This window comes from Phocoena phocoena, chromosome 2 (assembly GCF_963924675.1).
Source record: "Phocoena phocoena chromosome 2, mPhoPho1.1, whole genome shotgun sequence".
Classification (NCBI taxonomy): Eukaryota; Metazoa; Chordata; class Mammalia; order Artiodactyla; family Phocoenidae; genus Phocoena; species Phocoena phocoena.
In genome coordinates, this window is record NC_089220.1 from 86138326 (window position 1) to 86162164 (window position 23839).

Below are 23839 nucleotides of genomic sequence, written 5' to 3' on the forward strand. Positions count from 1 at the left end.
ACTTTTGTTACTGAACAAAGTTCGTGTGCCCAATGCACAGTGAGGCCAAGTAGATCAAAATGTTGAAGCCTGGAGCAGAGAAAGGTGTACTGCAGGGCCAAGCAAGGAGAACAGGTGGCTCATGCTCAAAAACCCTGGACTCCCTGATGGTTTTGGGGGAAAAGTTTTTATAGGCAAAATTTGGGATGAGGGCTGTATGGTGTGTGACTTTCTTTTGATTGGTCGGTGGTGAGGTAACAGGGCGGTGTTCCAGGAATCTTGTGCTCAGTCTGAAGTTACCATCCTCCACCTGGGTGGGGGCCTTAGTTCCTGCAGAACTCAAAGGTATTGTTATGTATATATTCCTTCTTGAGGAACCAGGACCCTGCCCCAAGGCTGCACTATTGTTTCTTGGTGGCTCCTCCCTTGTCTCTGTATCCCTTCTCTTCCCTGATTAGCAACTGTTCGAACCTGCCCTTTGGAACTCAGGGAAGGTTAAGGAGGCTGAATGAAGCCCATCTCCTACAAACAAGAGATGGGGGACACAGAAAGGAGGGATGGCCCCATAGGGTTCTGATCTGTTTCTCTTTGAGCACCTTGGGTGAAGCAGCTTGGTTACAATTCAGTGTCTGAAATTCAAACTGCTGGCCTTTGTGACTTTAAACCATGTTTCTCTGTCCAAGATGTCTTTACAGCAAGTCTGTTCCTATCATCTCTCACATGGCTTCTTGTTGTATTCCATTTCTGGAAAATGATTTTCATATCTTTGAGGTAGGTTCCTCCAAAACCTCTTCAAATGCATTTTTTATATGCTACATTGCCTGTGTTTTAAATCAGATTATCTCAACCATATCTTCCAAATTTGCTTTAAAGATATTCATCTAGATGTTTTTTAGTGGCACAGTATTAGACAAAACCAAAAACTTTATTCATATGGACAATGGTCTTTACACATACACTATAGCCCTAGTTTTTTTCATCACTAGAGTTCCAAATTTTATACTAACTTTCAGCTATCTTTTGTTCTTCCTTCAAATATGCAATCAGCTGTCAAATTCTGTAGTCTCTGTCTTTACAATCCTTCCTTTCTAATCTCAATGTCACACTCTTCCACCTTCCTACTTCAGGCCTTTGTAATTACCCACCACCTGGATATCTTAGTCCATTCAGGCTGCTATAACAGAATATCACAGACTGGGTGGTTTGTAAATAACAGAAATTTATTTCTCACTGTTCTGTAGGCTGGAAGTGTAAGATCAGGGTGCCAGTGTGGTCAGGTTCTGGTGAAGACACTCTTCCAGGTTGCAGACTGCTGACTTCTTGCTGTGTCCTTGATCTTGGGTGGCCTAGGCCTGTAGTGGCTTGAAGCAGGATTTTGTTTCCTCATCCAGAGACTGAAGTCAGGTCGTGTCAGTTAGAGTGCTGAATCCTAGCCAATAGACCACCAGGGACAGTGTCCAGTTGTTGCTGAAATGTCGGCTTCCCTGTGCACTGATGCTGAACAGAAATATGGAGACAGGGATTTTGGAGAAAGAGAGAGATGGCTTTATTTTTCTGCCAGGCTGAAGGGAAGACACAGCAGGCTAGTGTCTCAAGAACTGTGTCCCCCCACTCCTTGGGAATCAGGTAAGATTTTATATGTGGGGCTCTCAGTCCGGGGTATAAGATAAGAATCAAAGTAGTGAAAGTCTTGCATTCTTCCTTTCCTTTGCATTATTTCAAAACAGTCATAGCTGGCGTCAGGCTGTCGGGTAATTGAGGTCCTACAGGCTGGTAATTGTGTCTGTTTGCCTCTGGTTTATTGGCCAGTGACCTTGTTTCTGAAATGCAAAAACTACAGGGGGTGATTTGTTACCAGGGGCATATAGAATGTAAGTGCTTGGAGGTAATAAGGTTAGGGAGTGACAGGCATCCTGTGTGAGGATGTAACTCACACAGAGTTAGGGGTGATAGGTGTCAAATGTAAAATACATAGTGTCAGGGAGTGAGATTAGCTCTGTAAAGTACAAATCTAGTTACTACAAATTAGTGACAGTTAAAGTAAAACAAGGAGTGATTAACTCTTTCAGGCCAGGTTATGTTTCTTCTCTAGCTTGTTTGCTGTTCCCTTTGTTTTCCTTGCTCTCACTAGAAGAAGAAAGAAAACTCTCACTGCTATTTACATTGCAACATAGTGACAAGGCCCTGGCCCTTGGCTTTGTAGAAATCAATTTCCCCAGGAGACAGAAAGTAGTGAAACAAGTAAAGTGTTTATTAGGAGGAAAAAGAGTACCTGTGAATAGACACACATGGGAGAGAGAGAGTTGTGCCCTCGTGGTAGTTTGAATCACTTATATGGGGCATTTGTTCTGGGTTTCCTCTGGCCAATCATCTTGCTTTGCCTGGTTCTGAGTCCGTATTTGGTTTATCTCAGGGTCCTACCATGTGTGCACACATGCACATCTCTTAGCCAAGATGGATTCTAGCGAAGAGGCCTATGCGTAGGTTGATGTCACTCCCTTTTTGACCTCCAAGGAGCCTTTCTGCACATGTGTAGTTGGGAAGGTCTCCTTGACTTCGAGAATGAGAAATATGTGGTCTCTTTATCTTTTATCTGGGCAGGGCTCAGCTCCTCTCTGCTACTGTCCCCCCACAGGGGACAAACTCCAGCTGCTCAGCCTGGGGTACACCTATCTCCTGCCTCATCCTCACATGGTGGAAGGGGCCAGGGATCTTTCTAGGGTATCTTTTATAAAGGCACTAATCCCATTCAGTAGGTTGGAGCGCAAAGCCCCCACCTCCAAATACTATCAACATATGAATTTTGTGGGGACATATTCAGATCGTAACACAGGATTAGTGCAGTATTCTTTTAACAGGACTCTCTGCCACATCCCTCTGTTTAATTGGTTCCCTATGCCATTGCCAGATCTATCTTCACTCTTGGCATTTATAGAGGCTTTCTGTTGCAGGAAAAAAAAAGGGGCACAAGAAGAGGGTCATGTCCCAGGTCTTGAGTGAGTCTGTGGGACTGGCCGCCAAGTGAGGGTCCTTGGCTTTGCACAGGAAAGAATTCAAGAGTGAGCCATAGAAAAGTGAAAGCAGGTTTATTTAGAGAGATACACATTCCATAGACAGAATGCGGTCCATATCAGAAGGTGAGAGTGGCCATGGGAGAAACACACTCCAAAGACAGAATGAAATGCAGTCCCTCTCAGAAAGTGGGAGTGGCCCCGAAATACGGCATGGTTAGTTTTTTATGGGCTGGGTAATTTCGTAGGCTAATGAGTGGGAGGATTATTTCAACTATTTTGGGGGAAAGGCAGGGATTTCCAGGAATTGGGCCTCTGCCCACTTTTTGGCCTTTTATGGTCAGCCTCGGAACTGTCATGGCGCCTGTGGGTGTGGTGTGTCATTTAGCATGCTAATGTATTACAATGAGCATATAATGAGGCTCAAGGTCTACTGGAAGTTAAATCTCCCGCCATCTTGGACCTAGGTGGTTCTAACCAGTTTTTGTTGTATCCTCAACATCTATGTCATTCTTTTAAAGATTGTGCCCTGCCCCCTTCCCTCCTGTTTCAGTTCCAGGAGTCTGTCCCCACCTTCCACCCCCCACCACCCAACTGCCAAAACCACTGGGTGCCCAAGTCCCAAATTTGGCCCTCTGTATCTGCAGCTTCCACACCCCCATGGGTTGGTTGAATCCACAGATGCCCAACTCCTGGATAAGGAAGACTCTCACTGTCTCTTCAACATGACCTGCGTTTTCTCACCTTAATGCTCTGGTTCATGTTGTTAGGTCCTGGTGGAAAGTGCTTCTCCCCACCCTGCCCCCAATCTCTGCCACTCAGAAATACTATCCATCCTTTATATGCCACCTCCTTAATTAAACTTTTCCAGAGTCTCTCCAAAGAAGTGATCTCTCCAGGTTTTAACCTTCCTCTAGCATTTTATATCTCAATGTCACTTGTAGCAAAATGGCATGTTCTTCTCAACCTCATTTATGTATTTCTCTCTGCTACATAAACTTCTAAGATAGTGAACTTTTTAGCTACTTACCATTATGTTTCTTTATGTTTTCTGCTTAGATCAATGTCTTGAATTCCAAAGGTACTAAAAAAATATTTAATGAATTGAAATAGGCATAACTTAAATACTGGCAACACAGCCCAATAAAATAACTCAAAAAGGGGTTAAGAAGGGGGCTGTATTCATATAAAACTGTTTATTGAGAACAGAAATATGTTTACCCAGAATATTTTTCAAAACATGTTTATTCAAAAATGTTTATTCAGAACATAATAAACAATCCAAAAGTTCAACAATAAGGGAATGGTTAGCTAAATTAAGGGCAGGACCCTAATGTAATTCTTCTCTTGTACCTGGCCCATAGGAAGTATTTTAAAATGTATTAAATGAATGGCACACCACCGTATTAGACTATTATGCAACCAAGTGCACATGAAATCAGTTTTAGGAAAATACAACTTTCACAAAACATACGGATTAAATCTATAGAAAACCTACGGAGCGACTTTGTTAATAATCAGAAGGAACCAGAGAAAGCCACCTGCCACATGTGTGCAGCAATTTTTAAAAGGCGTCCTCATACATACTTTGATTCTCACAACAACCCTGTGAAGTACGCTCGGTAGGTATTAACTCTGGTTTGCAAGGAAGCCGATCACCGAGGTCCGGCATGATTGACTAAGGCGGAGTCAGGACGCTAGCCTCCGCCTCCCAGACCCGGGCTCCTTCCCTGCCACCCCAAGGCTACTGCGAGTGGCGCTGGGGCCGGGGGGGGGGGGGGGGGGGGCGGGGGCGGGTGTCAAGGTTTTTTTTTCTTAGCCCGCATTGCATTAGCAAACCGAGCTCAGAGCCGCGGGCGACTTGCAGGTACACTGCCAGGCGCAGGTGCCAGCGCCGGCTGGTGAGACCGGCGCCGTAGGCCCCGCGACCATAGAGTCCGGAAGTGCGGCCAGAGCAGCTCCCGGGGGGCACCGCTCGGTCCCTGTGCCGGTCCCTGACCCGGCCCCGCACTCGCGTGCCGCGCCCCGGCGGGCGGAATGGCCGCAGCGCTGGCCGTCAGGGTGGTCGCCGGGCTGGCGGCCGCGGCCTTGGCGGCAGTGCTCTTGGAGCACTACGGCCTGGCTGGGCCGCCCTCGCCACTGCCCCAGCCCCGCACCCCCCGGAGCCCGCACCCTGCGCCGGGCCTCGGAGCCAGCAACATCTTCTGGGGTCTGCAGGTGACGCAGCGGGAGCTCAGGCGGGGGCTGGGTGGGTGCAGAGCTGGCGCCGCGCGGTGAGACGCCAGCAGTTAACGCGGGGTCGCGACCCGCTCCTGTTTGGGCCCACACTCTGGGCTGGGGGAGAGGGGGTTGGTGCTCCGTCCTTCCCTGGGGGTTTCGTTGATGCACTGCGTCTTTGCCTTTTACTTCCGCCGGAGAGAGCCGCTGGGTCTCTGTTCGTGCTGCCTCCTCCTGACTCAGATATCTCTGTTTAACACCTGCTTTCGGCAGATATCCGACATTCACCTGAGCAGGTTTCGCGATCCAGGCAGAGCTGTAGACTTAGAGAAGTTCTGTTCTGAAACTATTGACATCATTCAACCAGCTCTCGTCCTAGCCACAGGTAGGGAGGATTGCCGTGCTGTCATGTTGTTTTGTGGTCCGGATGGTAGAATGCAAACAGGGCTGCAGCCTTTTAATTTGGGGACGTTAGGAGAACTTTAGCTACAGCCTCAGGTGAGTCCTCCTCCTGTAGAGGAGATAGGATATTATAATTTCCTTTGCCTATGGATAACTGAGTCAAGATCCGGGCTAAATAACTTGCCATAGCAGGGTTTTGGCCAAGCGGTGGAAGCAAGGCTCATGATTCTCACGTTAGTGTTCCGTCTGCCGTCTGTTATCTGTTTTTTGTTGTTGTTGTTATTGCAGCTCTGGATTTGAGAGAGACTTAGAGAAAGCCCTTTAACCAGAAATGAAAAGTTCTGCTCCTCCTCCTCTTCCTCTTCTTCTTTTTTTTTTCTTAACTTTTCCATTTTCCTTACAGTATTAATCTTACATTGTCAGTTGTTTGAGGCTTCAGGTAACTCAGGACACTTTTTTTTTTTTTTTCCATCCTTTGGTACTTCTATGACTTGGTTCCCTAGAGTGTTCAAACCCCAAACCCTTTGCTCCCAACTGTGTTGGAGAAGAAGCTAAAGGAGCATCTATCCCGGCTCTTGGGGGATTCATCTTTCACCCACCTTACTGAAACACCTCTGCTGATATGATGGAGTCCTCATTTTACAGACAATCTCAATTTCAAATGTCTGTCTAGTTTCCCAGAAATTTTGGTATTTCATTTTCCAAACTATACCTTCCAGATTGTTTCTTGCTGTAAAAATAATACTTCGTCAGATCACATATCCTGATTTGGGGTTTGGAAAATAAGGTTACCATAGATATTTACACCTTCCCAAAGTGTTGGAATTTCTTATTAAAGAGTTTTCATTTCATCAGAGTCTCAAGATGCATTTTGTACTGCTCCCTTTAAAGATACATTTTTCACAACCTATTTCTAATATCACAGGAAGTTAAATAGGCACTTGCTAACCTATAAGAAACAAATAAAGCCCGTGCTGAGAATGTTATTTTCAATGGCTTGCTTTGGACAGAGATGGATTCATAAGTGGTTATGCTAATACATGTTGAGTACTTTAAATATCTTTGTTCTTCAGTGTGCATTAAAAAAAAAAATTGAACCCCCAGCCCAGCTTTATTTTGCATTGTTATTCAATTCTTATGTAAACCTACAGGAGACCTGACAGATGCCAAAACAAAGGAAAATTTGGGATCTAGGCAGCAAGAGGCAGAATGGCAAACTTACCAGGGTATTCTGAAGAAGACAAGGGTCATGGAAAAAACCAAGTGGCTCGATATCAAAGGAAATCATGGTAAGAGGCAAGTCCCAGTTATAATTAAGACTAGATTTTTTTCCTTCAGGAGCCTAGATTCTCCAATTTAAATTGTAAAATTACAAAATGGGACATTGTAACATAAGCTTAGGTATACTAAAGGCCACAACTGTGAAATTCAACGATAATATGTGATTTTAAAACTTCAGATGTCACTGTTAGACCTTGAGGGGGAAACTGGTATGGTTTCTTTCTTCTTTACATGGAAGAAAAGCATATAGCAAAATCCATGCCGATGGATGTTTAAAAAGATATAATTTTGCTAAGTGAAAGAGGCCAAACCCATAAGTCTACATTACTGTATAATTCCATTTATATGACATTCAAGAAAAGCAAAACTATAGACAGAACAATCTGTGGTTGCAAAGGGTTGAAGATGGAGGGAGAGGCTGACTAAAAAGAGGCATCATGAGATAATTTTGCGGGGTAATAGAACTGTTCTGTATGTTGATTGTGGTGGTAGATACATGACTATGCGTTTGTCAAAATCCATAGAACTGTACATCACAAAGATTGAATTTTGCTGTATATATATTTAAAAATTAAAATTACAAATATATTCCAATATGCATGGAGAGAGAAATGGATAACCCCTTCCCATTTTTTAGACTATAATTGTTGTGTTAATAAGGAATTGAACTGTTTTCCAAGAGTCCTGATGGTAGATCTGTTTGTTTCATAAAGGTTGACTTTCTTATTGGTTACTTAAGTATTTCATTTGTCTGCTTCACTTGATTATTCATTGCTGATGAGTACCTATTTATATATATTTTTAAAAGCTATCTCTTAAAATTCTATCTGGTGAAATACACAGCTATTGGTTAGATCGAAAAATCCCTCTTTATAAAAACAGTTGACCCTTGAAGAACGTGGGGGTTAGGGGCACTGACCCCCAAGCAGTCAAAAATTCGGATATAACTTTACAGTTGGCCCTATGCATCTGCGGATTCAACCAGCCAAGGATCTATGTAGTACTATAGTATGTATGTATTGAAAAATATCTGCATACAAGTGGATTGACATAGTTCAAACCTGTGTTGTTCAAGGGTCAACTATAGTTCTTACAAAGCAGCTAGAAATTATAAATTAAAAATAGGATTCTGGCTTACAATTTTCTCTGGTATGTTTACATTCCCTTTTTTCCCTGATCTTAATTAAGGGTACAAGTCAAATTCTTTTGCAATAAAAGCAAATCTGTGTATATTAAAAAAGTTTTCCAAGCCAAACTACTGATATATTTAAAGTAACAAATATCAAATGGAGTTTTGTGATTAAATAATTTGGATAGTCCTTTGGAGTTCATAATCATTTAATTTGACTTGTATAGGCATAAATGCTTATGGTATATATATGTGTGTGTGTGTGTATATATATATATAAATCTTTATTAAGATTTAACTATAATAGGGAGTTCTTTGGTGGTCTAAATGTTAGTATTCGGCACTTCACTGCCGTGGCCTGGATTCAATCCCTGATTCAGAAACTGAGATCCCACAAGCCATGCAGTGTAGCCAAAAAAGAAAAGAAGATTTAACTCTAACAGAATTGTTCTCTTAGCAAGAGGATTATATACACAATAATATTTCTTTTGGCCTAAATTGAGCTTTCAGCTTACTTTCTAAGGTTATTAGAAATGTTGTGGATTCTTGGAAGTCAAAGCTGATAAACAATATTAGCTATTGCAACCAAGCAATCAAGCTCTATGAAATTATTATATTTCCAGATAAGTATTCTATGATGTCCTTAACCTTTTCCCTTACCATTATATAACTTCTTTGTTACTGAATCTTTTTTAAGATTTAAAAAGAGGGGCTTTGGCCCTGTTATCAAAGTCATCTGCTGTTTAGAAGCCCATGACATGGATCCATATATCAGGCATGAATCCAGTCCTTCCTGGCTTCCAGAATCACACAATTAAAACAGCAGCAACAGTGGTCCAGTCTTATAACTTCAAATTGATTTATTCTGAGTAGTACATAATTCAAAATATTTATTGTTCTTCAGTATACTAGGTGCTTTAGATAAGTTTCCAGATAACCTGAATTCTATTATCAAGTTTTAAAAATTAAAATTAAATGCCAATCTAATTAATTGGCATCTATCATCTAAAGTGTTATTGAAAGAATTGTCATTTTTCTTTAGTCATTAATATGTTTGCATTTTTCTTTTTAATATAGATGATGTTTGCTCTTTTCTTTTTAATTAGATGCATTCAACATTCCAAGTCTGGAGAGTGTTGAGAATTATTACAGGTACTGTAATGAACAGACGACAGACCACAATGTAGAGTCTGTTACAGGGAGGGTGCAATCAATTCACTGAATGGGTGAAAACATTTTTTAACAGAGAAAAGAACCTCTGGTAATTTAGAAAAGGAGCCTTTTAGTTTATTATTATTATTTTGGTGATTCATTTTTTGTTTGTTTGCTTGGACCTCTTCTTTCTTTTTATACTTTTTAAAAAAAATATTTATTTATTTTTGGCTGCATTGGGTCTTCGTTGCTGCATGAGGGCTCTCTAGTTGCAGTGAGCAGGGGCTACTCATCATTGCAATGTGTGGGCTTCTCATTGCAGTGGCCTCTCTTGTTGTGGAGCATGGGCTCTAGACACACGGGCTTCAGTAGTTGTGGCATGCAGGCTCAGCAGTTGTGGCTCGCGGGCTCAGCAGTTGTGGCTCATGGGCTCTAGACTGCAGGCTCAGTAGCTGTGGTGCACGGGCTTAGTTGCTCCACGGCATATGGGATCTTCCTGGACCAGGGATCGAACCCATGTCCCCTGCATTGGCAGGCGTATTCTTAACCACTGCGCCACCATGGAAGTCCCTTTTATTCTTTTTTTTTTTTTTTTTTTTTTTTTTTGCAGTACACGGGCCTCTCACTGTTGTGGCCTCTCCCGTTGCGGAGCACAGGCTCCGGACGCGCAGGCTCAGCAGCCATGGCTCACGGGCCCAGCCGCTCCGCGGCATGTGGGATCTTCCCAGACTGGGGCACGAACCTGTGTCCTCTGCATCGGCAGGCGGACTCTTAATCACTGCGCCACCAGGGAAGCCCCCTTTTATTCTTTTTATTTCATATACTTTAATGCTTTTTGTCGACTAATGGTACTTTTAATATTCTATAAGACTTTTTTTTTTTTTTTTTGCCATTGATGCACAGAATAAATTGTTTAGATCAGAGCTTGTCAACCAGAGTACTGTGGATTTTAATAATGCTGAGATACTGATTCTCTTAGCCTCTGGCATGGCCGAAGAGCCCAGTTGTTCACCCCTTGCTGCTTTGTCCAGTATGTCATACAAATATTAAAAAAAAATTTTATGTGCATGAATATGAAAAAGGCAATGAATATGAAAGGATCTTTAAGTTAGAAAGCCCATTCTCTAGTTTTACTGTATTGGAATTCTTCTCTTGGCTGTAATTTCTCTTTCTGTTCCAGGGTATTCAGTAGCTTTGTTTTACACTGTCAGTCAGTCAAGTAGCAAGTCTTAAGAGCCTATAATTAGTTGGATAGTGTGACAGATACAAGAGCTAATATTAAAAAATATGGCCTCTACCTTCAAGTAAGTCTAGCTAAGGGAGATAAAAATTGTTCAGGAAACAATTAGAAAAGAACGTAAAAAAAAAAACCATGAAGGAATGGCTGTGAAATGCTAGATTATTTATTTTATTTTGTTTTTTTTTGTGGTACGCGAGCTTCTTACTGTTGTGGCCTCTTCCGTTGCGGAGCACAGGCTCCAGATGCGCAGGCTCAGCGGCCATGGCTCACGGGCCCAGCCGCTCCGCGTCATGTGGGATCTTCCCGGACCGGGGCATGAACCCGCATGCCCTGCATCGGCAGGCAGACTCTCAACCACTGCGCCACGAGGGAAGCCCTAGATTATTTATTACACTTAATTATCACTATGAGAAATCAGAAAAGGCAGAGGTTAGCATGGGGTGGACATAGAGCAGACTTTATTTTTTATTGAGATATAATTGACATATAACATTGTGTAAGTTTAAGGTATACAGTGTGTTCATGTGATACATTTATATATTGCAATATGACTGTCACCATAGGGTTAGCTAATAACCCTATCACAAGTGACACAGTTACTGTTTCTTTTTTTGTGGTGAGAACAAGTAAGGTCTGGTCTGTTAGCAACTTTGAAGTTTATAATATAGTATTGTTGACTATAAGTACTATACTGTGCTTTAGATCTCTAGAACTTATCTACTAGCTGCAAGTTAGAGAAGACTTTGTAAAAGAAGTGAAAATTGTGTCCAGTCTTAAAAAAGACGGGTAGCATTTGGAGAAGTAAGAAATTCTGAGGGGTATATTTTGAAAGGATTAGTATAAACAGAGCTTTAGTTGCATGCCACAACTAAAAGATCCTGCATGTTGCAACTGAAAGATCCCACATGCTGCAATGAAGATCCTGCGTGCCACAATGAAGACCTGATGCAGCCAAATAAATAAATTTAAAAAATTTAAAAATACATTAAGAAAGCTGGAATGAGCTTTTGGGGGGGCAGAAAGGAAACTGCTATCACCAGAATAAAGGTTCATATTGAGGATTGGTGTGACACTGGGTAGATAGTGTAGAGCCAATTTATGGAGGTGTCAAGTGACAAGCCCAAAAATTTAGATGTGATGGGTAATAGTTTATAATCCAGTATAGGTTCCTAAGGAGATAAGTAACAATGAAAGTAGTATTTTATAAAGGGCAGACACACAACAAAATAGGGATAGGGATAAAAAGAAAAAGAGAGAGATTAGAGTTGTGTAGACCAAATAGAAGCATCCTGCAGCAGTCTAACCATCATAAGGAAAAGGCCTGAAATGAATATAAGACATACCTGTCTGAAAAAGGGTCATGGATATGGGGATGGTGACATGAATTTGAGAATGGTAGGTCAAAAAGCATTGGTTAACATATAACTAGAGTCACCTTAACTTGGAAGAGGAGGTTGTCCTCTTTTGTTAATGTGAGGAAGGAAAAGGACAGAGATGAAAATCTTTCATTTCTTATTAACTGTTTGCATCTTTGATGGCAACTGATGGGAATGGGCTTAACAGACATTTTCAAAGAATCAATAGGACTTAGGGACTGATTAGTTATTGGGAAGGTAAAATTATTAGTCACTTTAAAGTTTCTTACCTTTATATTTTTGTTTCTAACCACCTAAACTTTATCCGGATTTAATATGTGACATTTTGCTAGAGATATAGACATTACAGAAATATCAACTGGAAGGAAAAAAATCTTAAGGTTAAATCTTGATCTCCACAATGACTCAGAGATGCCAAAATCCAGAATTCAAAAACTATTGTATATTTTAACCTCTGCTTTCAAGTAGTTGGATTTTATTTTAGATAGTTGGATTTTAATATGTCAAAAATGTAGGAAAGAAAACAACATATGTAAGATTATAAGATCCTGAAGAATAACTCTGAAAACAAACTAAGCAGGAAAAATATAAATACAAATCTTAATGAGGAAAAAACCCTGAAATAGAAATTCAAAATATACCAAGAGGAGCTAATTGACTATTAATTGTAATATCTATGATAATATATTTATTTATGATATATTTGTTGGCTGTTGCTTAAAAATAGCTCCCTGATAGCACATTAAATTTCAGAAATTTATTTGTATTTTTTTCATATGTGCTCTTGGGTAAAACATCATATAAGACACTTAGATATTTTCTTATAATGTTCTGACATTTGAATCATAAAGGTATGCTCCTTTCTTTCACATTTATTCAACAAATACTTAATGAGTGCCGACACTGTGTACTCTGTTAGCCATCTTTACTCTCCAACTTTCTGGACACTTGAATACTGTTGATACTTAAGGTGGTGAGGACTTTCATTACTGGATGTGGACCCTGTGTATGTTTTCAATATATTTTTAGGAACCGATAAAAGATTTACTGGCCCAGACCTAACATTTTTCTCCTGGCTTGATGACTTCATCTTTGCAAGGCTTTATTGTGACTTAAGCCTCTGCAGTCCTGTTTCAAGAAGTAAACAGTTGTATCTCACTACACCAAGAATTCTGCTAGGTACTTAGAAGGCCCTCACTAAAATTTTTAATGATTGATAAATACCATTTCCCTGGATTCTGACTAATCTCTTTTAAAATGTTTAGTGGACTACCTAAATTAGCCACCTACTTTTCTGCTTTGCGTGGTGACCTTGTGCTTGGTTACTGATGAATATGTTTGCCTGAATCTTTGGAGACAATGGGAGAAAATCTTTAAAATTTCTTTTAATCGATGTATCCATTGTGGATCTAGTTTTGTGTATTTCTCTGTCAGATCATGGAAATTTCCTTTTCAAAGGGAGGCAAAATATAGTGTGATATTAGGGCAGGAATTTAAACTCATTCTGTCATTTTATGATTGCACTAAAACTTTCCTGTCTTGTATTTTTTAGGAAATATTCTGCTGTACGTAGGGATGGCTCTTTCCATTACGTCCACAGTACTCCCTTTGGCAACTATTCTTTCATCTCTTTGGATGCCACCCTAAATCCAGGGCCTAAGAGACCTTTTAATTTCTTTGGAATTTTAGATCAGGTACAGTAAAAAATCCCACTTCCCTTTGCAGCTAACCTATTTTATCTTTCCCCAGATACATGCGGCTCACTTAAAGTTATACTAGGTAAACAAGTTCTTATCTAGAAATGCTTGAGGAAAATTCTGCTGTGGTTACAGGTATGGCTAGAAGAAATTATTGACTACTTGAACCCTATTATTGTTATCCCTGTCCTTGTTCCAAAATCTGGGAAAGCAGTACCTCACATTTTACATTAATTCAGTAAACAGTTGTTAAATATGTACTGGGACTTCCTTGGTGGTCCAGTGGTTAAGACTCCTTGCTCCCAATGCGGGAGACCAGGGTTTGATTCCCGGTCAGGGAACTAGATCCCGCATGTCACAACTAAGAGCCCGCATACTGCAACTAAAAGAACCCTCATACTAAAACGAAGATCCTGCATGCCGCAACTAACCCAGCACAGCCAAATAAATATTTTAAAAAAATAAAATAAATATGTACTAAGTGCAGCATGCACTTTGCAAGGTGCAGGGCATACAGCTTTGTATACTATATGGTATATTCCTAAATCCCCACAGTTGCCATTTCTAACTAATGGTCTATATTTTTTTGGTAAGAGAAGGGCAACCATTGAAGTAAATGAGTTTTCTTTTTTTTTTTTTTTTTCATTTATTTTTTGTCTGCATTGGGTCTTCATTGCTGCATGCGGGCTTTCTATAGTTGTGATGAGCGGGGGCTACTCTTCCTTGCGGTGCACGGGCTTCTCCTTGCAGTGGCTTCTCTTGTTGCAGGGTACGGGCTCTAGGTGTGCGGGCTTCAGTAGTTGTGGCACGTGGGCTCTGTAGTTGTGGCTCGTGGGCTCTAGAGCACAGGCTCAGTAGTTGTGGCGCACGGGCTTAGTTGCTCCACGGCATGTGGCATCTTCCCAGATCAGGGATCAAACCTGTGTCCCCTGCATTGGCAGGCAGATTCTTAACCACTGCGCCACCAAGGAAGTCCTAAATAAGTTTCTTTTAAAGTATTTTTCGTTAAGCTCGGTGAAAATTGTTGCTGGATTAAAACTGTATGGAAAGTCACATCTGAGAACCTCTAATTATTTCTTGGTACAGCAAATGTCAACTCATTATTGAGCACGTGCCCAAATGCAAGACATATGTGTCCATATATAAGAATACAAGGGTGATAAGATCAAGTGCTTGGCCTCTTAGAATATTTAATGTACTGGTGGGGCTTAAGACCTATACAGAAATAACTATAATAAAAGGCAGAATTTGCTAAGTGCTGAAAGATTTAAAGTGATATGAGGGTTCAAAGAAACTTGAACAGAATATTGTTAAATGCTTTGGGTTTATTAGGCATTTTATTTAAGGAAGGTATATTTTGTTTCCTGTCTACTGAGTGTCTTTAGAAAGAGTTGATCAGCTTATTATTTTAAAGCCTACCCCTTAGAATAGTGTTTTTTAAGGTATGATTTGATAATCTGCATGAAAAGCAGCTGTTTTGTAAAATGCAGATTCCTAGGCTTTGTCTGAGACTTAACAAATTAGGAACTCTGAAAGTAGGGCCCAGGAATTCATTGCTATAAGCACTTTGGAGATAATATTAGTGTATATATTTATATCTACAAGTTATTTTAGAAATCAGCTTTATGAGGGATGGTTTACAGACAATAAAATGCACTCATTTTGAGTATTTGAAGAGCTTTGACAAATGTGTATACTGGTGTAACTGTCAGCACAATCAAGACAGAACATTTCCATTATCCCAGAAAGTTCTCTTGTGTTGTTAGTCTTCACCTGCAGTCCCAGGGAACCACTGATGGGTTTTCTGTCAGTATAGATTAGTGCTGTTTGTTCTAGAATTTTACATAAATGAAATCATATAGTAGGTACTCTTATGTCTGGGCTCTTTTGCTTAGCATGTTTTTGAGATTCATCCCTATTACTGTGTATATCCTTTTTATTGCTGAGTAGTATTCCATTGTATGGGTATGGATATACTGCAATTTTTTGGTGGTTTCTAGTTTTTGTCTGTTATGAGTAGAATGTTGTAAATATTCAGGTACAAGGCTTTCTGTGGACATAAGTTCATCTTGTTTTAGAAGTTTAGTTTCAATATCCTCTTTATTAATTGCACTGTGGTATACAGGGCTGAAAAGATTAGTGGTTCTTCATTGCTGCAAAGAAATTTATAAATAAAGAAAAAAAATTTATGTAATTTAAAGATTGTTTATTTCTGTTTCTTTATCAAATGGGAATAATCCCTGTCCTAGTTAGTGCAGAGTTATTTTTAGGATCAAATGAATTGTATGTTTAAACAGTTTGAAACTTACAGAGGTCCATACAGGTCACTGGTTAGTAGGGTTTAAGCTTTAGAGGTAATATACTTATTATAAAACCTCAAGGGAGTTGTGTAACCTCTTGACATTAGATTTCAGGCTGAGCCCTAATTAAAGCTCCTTCTGTTTTTCTCTGATTTCAGAAACAGATGGAGGATCTTTTATTACTGGCCAAGGAAAGTAGTCGGAGCAACCACAGTATTTGGTTTGGACACTTCACAACATCCACTATCCTTTCTCCATCACCAGGAATTCGGTCCATAATGAGGTGAGGCAAGCTTCCAAAATCAAAATTAATTGCTTTTAATTCTTTTATGTTGTTCTACCTATCTTGCTTTTCTGAAGAGATATTTTTATTAGTTTGGCATCACAAGTTATCTTTGTTCATTTATTTCATTTATTTTTCATTGGTTAGTTCGGCTACAGCTTATTTGTGTGGGCACCTCCACACACTTGGTGGACTGATGCCTGTTTTGCACACTCGTCACTTCCAGGGCACTTTGGAACTTGAGGTGGGAGACTGGAAGGATAACAGAAGGTAAGGGAACTACCCCACAGAATACAACTTATACGTGTAAGTTTTGCTAAAGCAACGATAGTTTTCTGATCACTATCATGAGTGAGTGATCCCAGTTAAGGAAAAACATGTGATATCTCTATGTTTTTGAAGGAATATATGTATCTGGCGGTCTTTATCCTTATGCAAAAACCTTGTTGCAGCAATTATGTTTGCCATCACTATGTTATGTTGGCTTTTCAAATGCATCCTCTAGGAAATAGTTCTCAAAATCTAGTATACACGAGATCTATGGAGGAGCTTATGAAAAATAAAAATTACCAGGCCCTGTCTCTAGAGATTTTGGCTGTGTTGGTCTGGGTTAGGACATAAGAAACTGCTTTTTTTTAAAAAGTCCACCAGATGCTCAATGGACCATACTTTGAGAAACACTAGGGCTAGAAATATGTCATCTTTTTCCCTGAATTTGATATCTGCCTTTCTAGTTATTGCTACAACATGTTAGTGATTTAAGTTCTTCAAACAGATTATGGTTGGTTTTATTAAGGTTAAAGTCTTTAAAAAATTATTATTATTAAACACTTTTTAAATTGAAGTATAGTTATACAATATTATATAAGTTACAGTTGTACAGTATAGTGATTCACAATTTTTAAAGGTTATACTCCATTTATAGATATTATAAAATATTGGCTATATTCCCTGTGCTGTACAATATATCCCTGTAGCTTATTTTATATGTAATAGTTTGTACCTCTTAACCCCTACCTCTATCTTGCCCCTCCTCTCTTCCCTCTCCCCACTGGTAACCACTAGTTTGTTCTCTATATCTGTAAGTCTGTTTCTTTTTTGTTATATTCCCTAGTTTGTTGTATTTCTTAGATTCCACATGTAAGTGGTATCGTACAGCATTTGTCTTTCTCTGTCTGACTTATTCACTTAGCATGATACCCTCCAAGTCTATCACTGTTGCAACTGGCAAAAGTTCATTCTTTTTTTATGGCTGAGTAGTATTTCATTGTATATGTACCACATCTTGTTTATCCATTCTTCTGTTGATGGACACTTAGGTTGCTTCCATATCTTGACAATTGTAAATAATTCTGCTATGAACATTGGGGTGCATGTATCTTTTCAAATTGGATATATACCCAGGAGTGGAAATGCTGGGTCATATGGTAGATCTAAGGTTAAAGTCTTCTGAAGAGAAAACATAACTTATTTATCAAAAGGATACAATATAGTTAAATATATATTGATTGAGAAGAACGAAATATATATATTTGAGAAGAACTATTTAAGTGCAAGTTTAAATATAAATAAGTATCACCTCATTGTTTTTTATCAATTGCTCTTTAACTTAGTCAAACCCAGTGCTATGAAGATATTAGGTACTTAGTGAATATTTGTTGAGCTGAATATGTTATCTTTCTAATAACTACAGTTGATCTTTGAGCAACACAGTTTGAACTGTGCAGGTCAACATATACTCAGATGTTTTTCACAAAATACTACAGTACCACACAATCTGTGGTTAGTTGAATCTGTGGATGTGGAACTGAGGATACAGAGGGCTGATTGGGAAATTATACTCGGATTTTCTACTGCTTGGGGGTCGGTGCCCCAACACCCTCATTGTTCAAGGGTCAACTGTACTCCCATTCATTAAAAAGCAGCTTTATATCTTGGAAGGAACTTACTCATTTCAGTTGGCTTTTCTAGAAACTGTATAAGAGCTATGCTTGAAGCCTGTGATTAGTTGGCAACTGTAATTACTTTGAACTAAGACCTGTCTGTTCATGACTGTGAGGCTGTGGGCTGGGCTGGAATTGCCTTTACCAGGTAGCCTTCCTAACCCTTGATCAGCTTCTTTATTTCTTATAAATGCTACAGTTACAAGTTAAGTGATGTTAATTATGGAGCCATTTCCTTTCTTTCTCTTCCCACCTGCTCTCCTGTATTCCAACCCTGGGGTTTTATTTGGAGTTTGTTTTACTGAAAGGACCTAACCTTTACCTGCCCTTATAAACGTTTAAATTATATTAGTACAATAGAAGAGGTTTTTTTTTTTTGGCTGTGTCTTGTGGGATCCTAGTTCCCCAACTGGGGGTAGAACCCCGGCCCTCAGCAGTGAGAGCATGGAGTCCTAACCATTGGACTGCCAGGGAATTCCCTAGGAGAGTTTTTAAAAACAGTTAGTATATTAGTAATGTTAGACTAGGCTTTGTTGTGGATGCAAATAAATCTAGAAATATCAATGGCTTAACACAACATGTTTATTTTTTCATTTATGTAAATCAGTATAAGTCAGGGAAATTCTCCTCCATGGGGTAACTCAGGGATTCAGACTTCCTCCATCTTATAATGTGACTATTTCAACACCTCAATTCCAGGGCAGGCAAGAGATCACAGAGAACTCATACCCATTCTTAAGTACTTTGGACCAGAAGTGTGATACATGTCACTTCTGTTCACAGCCCATTGGCCAGAACTAGTCACATGGCCCCAACCTAATACCAGGGAGACTGGGAAATGCAGGGGAGCACGTGGAGTATTTGGTGAGCACTATTGTTTCTGCCATAGCTAATCATTTCTCTCCTTAGTTCTAAAAGTTAGAAAATACAAAACTTTGGTTACTTTTTAGTGAATAGTTTTACTTTTCATTGTGCATTTAGAAAATCAAAACCACTTAACTTTTGCTGTTTTCTTTGAAATTATAGAAATAAAAGTTTAAAAGAAGAATTAAAGATTTCTAAGTGTGTTTATTTTAATATTTTATGTAGCATTGTTGATGGGATGAAGAATGTCAGATATTATTAGACTTATGATGAATGTTTTAGGTTCAAAATAGTCTTAAAGTATAGAAATCAAATGACTTAATTCAACAAACATTTATTTAAAAATTAAAGAGTACATGCTATGTACCAGGCATTGTTCTAGGACACAATGAAAATTCATTGCTTCAGTCAGATCCCAGTTGTGACACATGTCACATGTGCCAAAATGTATAAAGTGATAAGGGCAAGGGAAGAAAGAGGAACAATATTATTTACTCTGCATTCAAATTCATGATCTCAGAAAGTATAGTTTTATCGTTTTACATTTGTTCTGTATATATCCTTCAGGCCGTCTTATAATATGAAGTAACTAAATTACCTTATTGTCCTCTGGTGTCTAGGTACCGGATCTTTGCTTTTGATCATGACCTCTTTAGCTTTGCAGATTTGATCTTTGGCGAGTGGCCTGTGGTTCTTATCACTAATCCTAAATCACTCCTCTATAGTTCTGCTAAACATGAACCACTAGAAAGACTCCTTCACTCAACACACATCAGGTATGTAGCAGTTTTTCAGAATTTACTTTCAGTTTGATATTGATGAAGAATAAGACATTGTGATTGCATTGTTATGTGAAAGCTATGAGATGCTCTACTTTAGTTTTCTCAGCAATCTAAACATTATATAAATTGCCTACTGTTTCATTCCTATTCAGTTAAAAAGTATATAACTTTTAAGCTGCTGAAATAAAAAAAAAATCTAGAAACCCATAATCCTACCATTATTATTTTTGTCTTTTATTCTCGCTTTTTTATATGCATGGTTTTACAGTGCTGTAATCATAATGTACCTATTCATTTGTATCCTACTTTAAAAAATTTACATCATATATCAGAAGTATATATTTTTTTGTTTTGCTACATAGCCTTTCAAAAAAGCAAAAGCTATGTAAACCTTCTGGAATTGAAAAATCATTTGGCATATGAATTTGACAGTGCATATAAATAGAATCTTTTTTTAAATTTATTTTTTATTGAAGTATTGTTGAATTACAATGTATTAATTACTGCTGAGAGCAAAGTGACTCAGTTATACATGTATACATTCTTTTTCATATTCTTTTCCATTATGGTTTATCATAGGATATTGAATATAGTTGCCTGTGCTGTACTGTAGGACCTTGCTGTTTACCCATCCCATATATAACAGTTTGCATCTGCTAATCCCAAACTCCCAGTCCTTCCCTCACCCACCCCCTCCCCCTTGGCAACCACCAGTCTATTTTCTATGTCCCTGATTCTGTTGCTGTTTCATGGATAGGTTAATTTGTGTCATATTTTAGATTCCATATATAAGTGATACTATATGGTATTTGTCTTTCTAACTTCACTTAGTATGGTAATCTCTAGTTGAATCCATGTTGCCGCAGATGGCATTATTTTGTTCTTTTTTATGGCTGAGTAGTATTAAATAGAATCTTAATGAGACATTAACATTCCTTTTGCAAAGAGACATAACCTTTTGCAAACATAAGGGCACTTGTTTTAATATACTCTTTTAAATTTTATTTTGAAAAGTAGTACAACATAACTTTTGGAAAATAGAGTAATGGGATTATATGTGTATCCCTGTCCCACTCCCCCCTCCATACCCCAATAGAACTATTATTAACATGAGTTTTCCTTCTCAGGCGTTCTCTTTCAGGCCTGTATTTACACAGTCGTAATCATAGGGCACAGTGTATTCTAATTGCAATTTTTTTTCTGTCAACAGAGAGAATGGACCACAGTTTAACCATTTTCCTATCTTATTGGTGAACTTTCAGATTTTTCTCTAATTTGAGGATGAACATCTGATGTATATAGATTCTTCCTTCATTTGAATAATTGCTTTAGATAGAGTTCTGGAAATAGGATTCTAGGTGAAATAGTTTGAATTCCTTTGTGAGTGTTGATAAAGATTGCCTGATTACTTTTTTTTTTGCAACTAAAATCATTATTCTTTTTCAGAAAATTGTGGTAAAATATACATAACATAAAATTTACCATGTTAAGCATTTTTAGTGGCAATAAATACCTTTATATTGTTGTGCAACCATCATCACCATTCTTTTCAGCTTCCAAAACTGCAACGCTGTACCCATTGAACACTAACTCCCTATTCCCCCTCCCCCCAGCCCCTGGCAACCACCAATTCTACTTTCTGTCTCTATGAATTTGACAACTCTAGGTACCTCATAGGAGAATCATACAGTATTTGTCCTTTTGTGACTGGCTTTCTTTCATTTAGCATAATGTCCTCATCCATTTTGAAGCATGTTTCAGAATTTCCTTGCTTTTTAAGGCTGAGTATTCACTGTTTCATTGCGTATATACACTACATTTTGTTTATCCATTCATCTGTTGATAGACATTTTTGCTTCTGCCTTTTCACTACTGTAAATAATGCTGCTATGAACATGGGTGTACAAATATGTGTTCCAGTCCCTGCTTTCAGTTCTTTGGGTATATATTCAGAAGTGGGATTGCTAGATCATGTGGTAATTCTATGTATAATTTTCTGAGGAACCTCCACATTGTTTTCCACAGTGGCTGCGCCATTTCACATTCCCACCAGCAGTGCACAAGGTACCTGATTACTTTTTAAAACAGATACTAATTTATAATGTTTCCAAGCAATATGAGTGCCAGTTTCACAGCACTCTTATCATTATTGGATATTGTACTTTTAAAAAAATTTACTAATTATTCTGGAAAAAAAGGGTACCAATATGCTTTAATTTATTTCTTTTGATCACTAGGTAAGTGGAACATACATCTCTTGGTCAGGTTTCTTGATAGGAGCTGGATATCAGATTTAGAATAGTTTCTAATTTCTCACCAATTCAGGTTGGCTGAATTATACAACTCCAGAAGCCACCATTTAGAAAGAAACCAGATCATATGAAGAGTGTCATATGAACATTTGTACAATGTAATGGTCTGCCTTACCGTTGTCCCTCGGTATCTCTGGGGGATTGGTTCCAGGACCCCCTGGGAATACCAAAGTGTACAGATGCTCAAGTCCTTTATATAAACCGGTGTAGTATTTGCATATAACCTATGCACATCCTCCCTATACTTTAAATCATATCTAGATTACTTATAATACCTAACACAATGTAACTGCTATGTAAATAGTTGCTGGCGAGAGGCAAATTAAAGTTTTGCTTTTGAGAACTTTCTTGAAATTTTTCTTTTCTGAATATTTTCGATCCATGGTTGGTAGAAACCACAGGTTCCACATCCCAGTAACTCGCAGATCAACCAACGGAAGGCCACAACTGTACTTACATCTTTTCAGGTTATAATAGGGTTATTCTTCTTTATAAAAACAATGCCAAATACCTAAAACCATGCATTTATGCTCTCATTTTAGAGTCTTGGTGTTTTCCTTATCTTCCATTACTTCAGTCGCAGTTAAGATTGATGGAGTTCATTTAGGGCAAGCTAGTCATTTGTCTGGTCCTATTTTCATACTAAAGTGGAATCCAAGAAACTACAATAATAGAACACATAACATAGAAGTAATCGTCCAGGTAAGTTAATAATTTTCAACTTGCTATGTGAATGATTAGGCTGTAACCACATTGAACTCCGATTTGTTTTTTGTTTTGTTTTGTTTTTGTTTTTGTCAATTGATAAGATGAAACTAAGTTAATAAAAAATTTGAATACACTGGATTTAGTATGTTCTGAAAATGGACACTCAGGAATAATTCTACTTTTAGACTAAAAACTGGGCAGAGGACATGAGTGTGCAACTACTGGCTATAGTCCCCTCTTTTTATCCCCAGGGAATCATTGTTCTGTTTTCTTCCAACTTTGGCCAGAATCTTTTAATAATGGGAGCACATTCCCCAATATTCCTGAAGGTAATAGAATAAGTCAGAAAACATAATATTTACGTATCCACGCCTTTGATTGCTGTCTCCAAGTATAGGAAATTGTGTCACTATTTTGAAAGCTCTAGGATAAATAATTTTTAAGGCATCCATCAAAGGGATTTTTTGTTTGGGGAGTGGGCATTGATAGCACATGCAGTAACTGTCTGCCTGTCCCTTTTCTGATTCAGCTTGGGGAGCATTTAATTCACTAGACCTGCCAGAGTAGAAAGTGATCATCATCACCAAAATAGAGCAGTTTCATCAACAATTTGAAACACTTTAGGGGATAGACTGTGCTAAAAAATTAGTTTCTGGAAAAAAAAATCTGTCAATTTCTACAACTTTATGATTTGATGAAGTTTTAAACTATTTAATCTTTTAATGTTAAGTCTTGGTTTGAAGATTATCAAGTAATCCTTCAGAAAACACATGTGATTATTTTCATTATCTTTTTTGTATGTGTCACAGAGAAGGATTTAGAGCAGGAAGGAGCTATTTACTGAGCTTCTTCTAAGGAGATGCCAGACACTTAGAATTTTTTATGAAATCTGTATAACAGTCTTATGTGGTGGGTAGTTTTATCCCCAATTCATAGATGAGGAAACGAGAGAAGGCACTTTGCAGTACCACCCATCTTTTTTTTTTTTTTTTGGGGTACGCGGGCCTCTCACTGTTGTGGCCTCTCCCGTTGTGGAGCACAGGCTCCGGACGTGCAGGCCCTGCGGCCATGGCTCACAGGGCCCAGCTGTTCCGCGGCATGTGGGATCTTCCCGGACCCAGGCACGAACCCATGTCCCCTGCATCGGCAGGCGGACTCTCAAC

The 23839-nt window shown here is 38.8% G+C and overlaps 1 protein-coding gene across 4 annotated transcripts in view; it reads left to right on the forward strand.

The window, feature by feature from the left end:
- Positions 1-5027: 5027 nt before the first annotated feature.
- Positions 5028-23839, forward strand: part of TMEM62 (transmembrane protein 62) — a 32964-nt gene continuing 14152 nt past the window's right edge. For 2 of the 4 annotated variants that reach the window (XM_065871571.1, XM_065871572.1), the window contains exons 1-9: positions 5028-5207; positions 5481-5592; positions 6761-6898; positions 9126-9171; positions 13340-13481; positions 15943-16067; positions 16215-16337; positions 19495-19650; positions 22511-22670. In XM_065871571.1, the coding sequence (XP_065727643.1) occupies positions 5028-5207; positions 5481-5592; positions 6761-6898; positions 9126-9171; positions 13340-13481; positions 15943-16067; positions 16215-16337; positions 19495-19650; positions 22511-22670 (1182 nt within the window). Of the gene's footprint in view, positions 5208-5480; positions 5593-6760; positions 6899-9125; positions 9172-13339; positions 13482-15942; positions 16068-16214; positions 16338-19494; positions 19651-22510; positions 22671-23839 lie in introns of those variants that run through there. The other 2 variants (XM_065871573.1, XM_065871574.1) reach the window with 1 other exon arrangement.